Here is an 8,355-nt window from a genome sequence, read left to right as displayed (position 1 = left end):
CATATCCCCTCCCTCTTGCATCTCCCTCCCACCCTCCTTATCCCACCCCTCTACGTGGTCACAAAGCACTGAGCTGATCTCCCTGTGCTCTGCGGCTGCTTCCCACTAGCTACGTATTTTACATTTGACAGTGTATATGTGTCCATGCCACTCTCTTCTCATAGGAAATAATTCATCAAGATTTTTTACTATTTATTCCTTTGTTTGCCCTGACAGCATCAATATTGTCTCCAACTACATCAGCTAAATTTAAAATATGTAGAATTTATGGGATACTATCAATACCTTCATACTTGTTCATTCTTTAGCAGTGGTTAAAAAAAAAAAGTAAGCCCAGTATGATTCATGATTATCCTTTTACATTTTGTTAATTTTTTTAATATTTAAAGATACAAACCTCTAGTCATGCATATTGTCTATTTTCCTATATATGTTTATTAAGAATTAGTTGATTTATAATGTAGTTCTGGAAGAATAGCTGCAGAATGTTTTGGGAATATTTAAAAGTAAATTTTGGAGCAATAAAACATACTACTATTAAAAGGATGTTAATTATGAAAATTAATATTCTTTAGTAAATAATATGTTTCTTTTTGTCAATTATTATATATTTGCATCATCCCTGGAAACTTTAAGATAGTATCTGTTGAGAAATAATATTGTTTTCCCATATTTTGCTTCCCCCACTCCTGGTTACAAATCCATATTACATAAATATTCTCTAGATACTTGCTACATATTTGAATCATTGATTTAATCATTGAGACTAAAGAGGTTTGTTAGAGACAGATTATAAGAGTTTCTAAGGCCAGGGTGAGAATTTTGGATCTTTCTCACACAGCAAAAAGTATCTGTTAACTTTCTTTATCAGGAGAATGTGATCAAAGTTATAATTTTTGATTTGTAATATGAGTACACAGGAGTTGGGAAACTTAAAACAGTATGGCAGTCAAATAAGCACATGAAACGATGCTGAACATCATTGGCTATTACAGATCTCAAATAAAACCACAATGAGATACGACTACTCCCCTGTCCAAAAGGACAAAATAAAATAGTGACAACACCAAATACTAATAATCATGTGGAGAAACTGATCACTCATACGTTGCTGGTAAGAATGTAAAATGGTATAGCCATTCTGGAAAACATTTTGTTGGTTTTTTACAAAATGAAACATGCAATTACCATAAGCCCCAGGCAATTGTATTCTTGGATAGTTATCCCAGGGAAATAAAAACTTAGGTTGACACAAAAATATATACCTGAATGTTCATAGCATTTTTATTGATAATAGCAAAAACTGGTATCAGCCCAGATATCTTTCAACAGGGGAATGGTTAAACAAACTATGGTACATACATATCATGGAATACAACTCAACAATGAAAAGAAACAGATTTGATATGCACAACAACTTGGATGAATCTACAGGGAATTATGCTGAGCGAGAAAAAATTCCAAACTTAAAGGTCATGTACTGTATGATTCCATTTACAAAAAATTTTTAAAATATCAAGATTTAAAAATGGATGTTTAGATTTTAGTGGTAGCCAGAGATTAGTTATGGAACAGGAGTTGTTAGTGAAGGCAGTAAGTGTAGTTATAAAAGAAACAGAAAATATGAACAGACCAATCACAAGTAATGAAATTGAAACTTTGATTAAAAATCTTCCAACAAACAAAAGTCCAGGACAAGATGGCTTCACAGGTGAGTTCTATCAAACATTCAGAGGCGAGCTAACACCCATCTTTCTCAAACTCTTCCTAAAAATTACAGAGGAAAGAATACTCCAAAACTCATTTTATGAGGCCACCATCACCCTGATACCAAAACCAGACAAAGATACTACGAAAAAAGAAAAATACAGACCAATATCCCTGATGAACATAGATGCAGAAATCCTCAACAAAATACTAGCAAACAGAATCCAGCAACACATTAAAAGGATCATACACCATGATCAAGTGGGGTTCATCCCAGGGATGCAAGGATTTTCAATATGCACAAATCAATCAATGTGATACACCATACTAACAAATTGAAGAATAAAAAACATATGATCATCTCAATAGATGCAGAAAAAGCTTTTGACAAAATTCAACACCAATTTATGATAAAAACTCCCCAGAAAGTGGGCACAGAGGGAACTACCTCAACACAATAAAGGCCATATATGACAAACCCACAGCTAACATCATTATCAATGGTGAAAAACTGAAAGCATTTCCTCTAAGATGAGGAAAAAGACAAGGATGTCCACTCTCGCCACTCTTATTCAACATAGTTTTGAAAGTCTTAGCCATGGAAATCAGAGAAGAGAAAGAAATAAAGGGAATCCAAATTTGAAAAGAAGAAGTATAATAGTCACTGTTTGCAGATGACATGATACTGTACATAGAGAATCTTAAAGATGCCACCAGAAAACTACTAGAGCTAGTCAATGAATTTGGTAAGTTTGCAGGATACAAAATTAATGCACAGAAATCTCTTGCATTCCTATACACTAACAACACAAGATCAGAAAGAGAAATTAAGGAAACACTCCCATTCACCATTTCAACAAAAAGAATAAAAGATCTAGGAATAAACCTACCTAAGGAGGTAAAAGACTCAGAAAACTATAAGACACTGATGAAATAAATCAAAGATGACACAAACAGATGGAGAGATATACCATGTTCCTGGATTGGAAGAATCAATATTGTGAAAATGACTATACTACCCAAAGCTATACTACTATCTACAGATTCAATGTAATTCCTCTCCAATTACCAATGGTATTTTTTACAGAACTGAACAAAAAATCTTAAAATTTGTATGGAGACATAAAAGACCCTGAATAGCAAAAGCAATCTTGAGAAAGAAAAACAGAGCTAGAGGAATCAGGCTCCTTGACTTCAGACTGTACTACAAAGCTACAGTAATCAAGACAATATGGTAGTGGCACAAAAACAGAAATATAGATCAATGGAACAGGATAGAAAACCCAGAGGTAAAGCCATGCACTTATGGTCAATTAATCTATGACAAAAGAGGTAAGGATATACAATGGAGAAAAGACAGCCTCTTCAATAAGTGGTGCTGGGCAAACTGGACAGCCACATGTAAAAGAATGGAATTACAACACTCCCTAACACCATACACAAAAATAAACTCAAAATGGATTAAAGACCTAAATGTAAGACCAGACACACTAAAACTCTTAGAGGAAAATATAGGCAGAACACTCTTTGATATAAATCACAGCAAGATCTTTTTTGACCCACCTTCTAGAGTAATGGAAATAAAAATAAACAAATGGGACCTAATGAAACTTAAAAGCTTTTGCACAGCAAAGGAAACTATAAACAAGACAAAAAGACAGCCCTCAGAACGGGAGAAAATATATGCCAACGAATCAATGGACAAAGGATTAATCTCCAAAATATATAAACAGCTCATGCAGCTCAATATTAAAAAAAACAAACAACCCAATCCAAAAATGGACAGAAGACCTAAATAGACATCTCTCCAAAGAAGACATACAGATGGCCAAGAAGCACATGGAAAGCTGCTCAACATCACTAATTATTAGAGGAATGCAAATCAAAACTACAGTGGGTATCACCTCACACTCATTAGAATGGGCTTTATTGGAAAATCTACAAACAACAAATGCTGGAGAGGGTGTGCAGAAAAGGAAACCCTCTTGCATTGTTGGTGAGAATGTAAATTGGTACAGCCACTATGTTCTCCACTATGGAGAACATTATGGAGGTTACTTAAACAACTAAAAATAGAATTACCATATGACCCAGCAATCCCACTACTGGGCATGTACCCAGAGAAAACCATAATTCAAAAAGACACATGCCCCTCAATGTTCTTTGCAGCACTATTTATAATAGCCAAGTAATGGAAGCAACCTAAATGCCCATTGACAGAGGAATGGATAGAGAAGATGTGGTACATATATACAATGGGATATTACTCTGCCATAAAAAGGAATGAAATTGGGTCATGTGTAGAGATTTGGGTGGATCTAGAGACTGTCATACAGAGTGAAGTTATTCAGAAAGAGAAAAACAAATGTCGTATATTAACACATATAGGTGGAGTGTAGAAAAATGATACAGATGAACCGGTTTGCAAGGCAGAAATAGCGACACAGATGTAGAGAACAAACGTATGGACACCAAGCGGGTGGACATGGGGGTCGGGGGTGGTGGTGGTCAGATGAATTGGGAGACTGGGATTGACATGTATACACTAGTATGTATAAAATAGATAACTAATAAGAACCTCCTGTATAAGAAATACATAAAATAAAATTCAAAAATAAAATAAAATAAAATAAAAAATAAAATAAATGGTTATCCTTTGGGGAAAAAAAAGGGGGCAACAACAGAGATCCTTGTGAGGTTGATACTATTCGATATCTTGACTGTGATGGTAAATACACGAACGCTCACAAGTGACCAGATTGTACAGAACTTAATTCATACCTGTCTACACACATACACACAAAGGAGTATGAAGAAATGTAAGACTGGTGGTTTGCATCAATGCCAATATTCTGCTTTTGTTGTTATACTATAGTTTTGCACAATGTTACCATTGGGGATACTGAGCAAAGTGCGCAAGAGCTCTCTGTGTATTGTTGCATGTGAATCTACAATTATCTTGGTAAAATTTTCATTTAAAAAATAGAATAGCATTATTCTAGCCGTTGGGCTATACAGATTTTTGAATCAAATAGGTAAGAATTAGATGAGAGAAAGTATATTGAGGAAAAAAAATCATAAAAGAAACACAAATGTGTTCAGTAAATCTTGGGCAAGTAGAGACTAAGAAAGATTCAGTGATGTTTCCATATTTTCAAGATAATTTATATTAAGGGAAAAAAAACTAAGAAAAAGAGCTAGCTAGGTTGGCTGGATGGTTTCATTCATGCTAGGTGTATTTGTTGGCATGTTTTTATCATCGCCGTTGGGAATAGGAATAATAAAAGGGGTCAATTTTAAACACATTAATTGTATGCACAACAAAATTAAAGTGGGTTACAGTCAGTTATAAAACATAAACTAAAACCTGACAGAAAAAAAGCTGGAGATTTTCCACCCAAATCCTCATGGTAAATAGTTTTTCTAAAATAAATATTTTGCATTCTTGTTTTTATTATTTGCATTTGGTTTTAGGGCTATATTTTTAACATAGAAGATAACATAGAAGAAAAAGGAAAGCTCTTCATAACAATTTTGTAACTGAAGTATAATATAAATTAATAAGTTTTAAAAATTAAGCAAATCAAGAACATATGTCAATATATCATATCATGCAATTATGAACTGAATAATCAATTGGAAAATTCTTTGTAAAGTTTAAGTTCAAAGTAATGACTTTCAGATAATTTTTTGTCCTAATATACCTGAATGATAAGGTAGACTTTCCTTAACAATGGTGACTCATTAAAGCCAGGTTAACTGTCACCCACCAAATGAAAATTGCCAATAGCTTTGACAGCAAAAATGTAAATATGTTTAAGATACCATAACTCTTGACACTAGTATTTGCAGATTGTGTTTTGGATATAATATATGTATGTGAAAAATTAAATTATAGTATTAAGTAAATAATTGCTCAATAATATAATTGAAGTGATTTCACAAAATACTGCACAAATAGTTGTCAAATGAATGGTATATAACACAAAATGAAGTGTTATTTTAATAATAATTGTGTATCTTCTTTAACTCCCTATTAGAGTATAATCCTGGAGAAGGGAGGGATTATGCCTTAAAGTTATTTGAGTCACTCACAGTACCTAGCATGAAAAATCTTTTGATGTGTAGGGAGTTAATGACAAATTTAAAAATAATGAACAAAACTATTATCCTAAAATGGTTCTTGACATAAACATTCTAATCTTCAGAAGATTATTCTCTCTTATTCTTAGGAGAGAAGTTTCCACGTGTTACTCATGTATACTTCTCCAGAGTCTAGCAAAGCCAAGCACATAACAGGGGCTCAACACATTCTTCCTGAATTGTATCCAGAAGATTTCTACATGAAGGTCAAAGGGGGTTGGTATGTAACAGATACTTGGTACAAAGAAAAATTCATTCTTAAATTGTTTGCAAATACATGTACACATAAGCAAGTAAAAATAAAATTCCACACTAAAGTTGAGGCAGTACATCTCTAAAATATTTTCATTATCTATTAATGATAACACTAAAATCTGATTTTGTAATAAAAATATTTGTGTGATATTTCTTTCCAGCTAGAAGTTATGTAGGAAAATATTTAAAAGAAAGTTTCAGGTGAGACTTTGTAAAATTATATGGAAAATGACCTCATTATTTCTCTCAATGATCAGATTGATGGGTATTACCATACCTGGAAACTACTATTTAAAAAAAAAAAGTAAGGGAAAGAGCATCAAATAGTCTGAAGAAAAACTAGTTGCTGAACATCCCAACATCCTAAAACTAAGTATAATTTTGTAATCTTTTAAAGTGAGATTTTTCATTTGTAAAATTATCCAAGCACTCGAGCATATTGTGAGATATTATTTACTCTATGGCTTTGTTCCCAGAGTTGGTAAAGCACATAAGCATAAATAGAAACAAGCCCTATTAGGGTGGCCAGCTTATATAATACATATTTCATTATAAATCCAGATCAGGGTCCAAAGTATGACAGTGAATAATCCATTGCCAATATTATGGAAATTTTATGACTAATTACATTAATTCATATGAAACTTATTTTAAAAAGCTTTTCTAAATAGCATTAAATATTTAAATTTCAATATGTCAATTAAACTTCAGACATGGGACTTTCCTTGCATGGAAAGAAAATATTTATCATTTTTCACCATGGCACCCTAATCTGTATCAAGTGAAGTCATACTTAGAAAGCTATTTTTAAAGTAATAAAAATTATTTATTAGATAATTCAGTTAAACATGCTTAAACAGAAATATATCTTCATTTTCTAAAGAGCTGTATTACATAGGTTTATGAACATTTTAATTTAATAGCTCTCCTAATCATTACAAAGTAAATCTGATAATTAAGGTCTTGTTTTGTTGGTTTTCAAAGGGAGGAAACATGCATTTTATTTTCTTCATTTAAAAATAAGTAATTCTCACAAAACTTGACTTTAAAAAAGTATATATATGTATTGTATATGTACAAACAAACACATTTACACATACTTCATATTTCATCCTACTTCTCTGTGTTATTTTCTTCATAACAAGACATTAATAGTGTCAGTTCTTTCATCTATAAACAAGGCAAGTTATTGCTTTCTCCTAATCCTGCTTTAAATGTGTGCTTTAGTACAAGTAAGTAATCTAAATATTTTGTTTGACATTAAAGAAGAAAAAGTTTCATGCTATTTTTACTATTTTATGAAAAGAAAGGTACAAGAAGGGTTTTCCAGAAATATTTCCGGACCCTCCACTCAGAGATGTTGCCAGAGATTTTGATTTTTTTTCAAAACAATCAGACTGGTTCCTTAGAGTACCATTTTCTTGCCAAACTCAATACTAATGAAAGTTCCCTGTGGAATTTTCATAAAAAGACTAAGCCTAGTAGCATTGTTCAATAAAACAAGTAAAAAGTAAATGGCAATAATTCAATAAAGTATGGCAACAGTGGAAAGAAAGTCTTTAAAAGCAAGGTTTAAACAGTTCTTAAGGATCTGATGTTTCATCTCCCTGTAGACTAAATGCTATGAGGATCGGGGACCGATGTGTTAACCCGCTAACCTCCCATAATAGCATGACAGATGCTTCCTACCTGAAGGAGTAATGCCTGGGAGAGAGAGAAGAAGATGGAGACTGACGGAATGCCCAGGGAGAGTATTGATCAAATGACTCTTTTCTGGTAACCATTACAGAGATATGAGTTGACAGTAATTAAAATGACTTACACACTGGGATGGTTTCAAACTCAAATCTTCGACTGAAGACACCATAGCCTGCTGCTGTGCGTGCTCGAATTTGGAAGACATATACTGAAGCTGGTTTCAAGCCCTCTGCGGTTATAGTTGTCTCTTTAGATTTGATAATTGTATAGCTGGTTTCTTGGTCCTTGGATTACACATGTATATGCAATAAAAAAAAGTCAAAAATGAATTATTAATGACAGCAAAACACAGAATCAAAGATAAGAAAAAAATCAGAAACTAACAGATTTGCTATTAGTACAAATATGATATTTTACAAACAAAATCCTACGCATCCTAGTTGTGTTAGTTATATAGAAACTTAAAGTATTATCTAGAACTCATAGATGTAAGATATGTTCTCCACCCATCCGCCACACTTGCCTTGGGCAGAAACAGATATGTAAACTTTA

At 32.8% G+C, this 8,355-nt stretch overlaps 1 protein-coding gene across 5 annotated transcripts in view; it reads right to left on the bottom strand.

Moving 5' to 3' along the window:
- The window catches only part of EPHA5 (EPH receptor A5), a 325,977-nt gene that overhangs the window by 89,837 nt on the left and 227,785 nt on the right, over window positions 1-8,355 (bottom strand). For all 5 annotated transcript variants that reach the window (XM_060147261.1, XM_060147259.1, XM_060147263.1 and 2 more), the window contains exon 7: window positions 7,928-8,087. In XM_060147261.1, the coding sequence (XP_060003244.1) occupies window positions 7,928-8,087 (160 nt within the window). The remainder of the gene's footprint in view (window positions 1-7,927; window positions 8,088-8,355) is intronic.

This window comes from Lagenorhynchus albirostris, chromosome 4, assembly GCF_949774975.1.
Source record: "Lagenorhynchus albirostris chromosome 4, mLagAlb1.1, whole genome shotgun sequence".
Lineage (NCBI taxonomy): Eukaryota > Metazoa > Chordata > Mammalia > Artiodactyla > Delphinidae > Lagenorhynchus > Lagenorhynchus albirostris.
The sequence above is the reverse complement of the archived record's forward strand: the minus strand, read 5'-3'. Positions and strand labels throughout refer to the sequence as shown.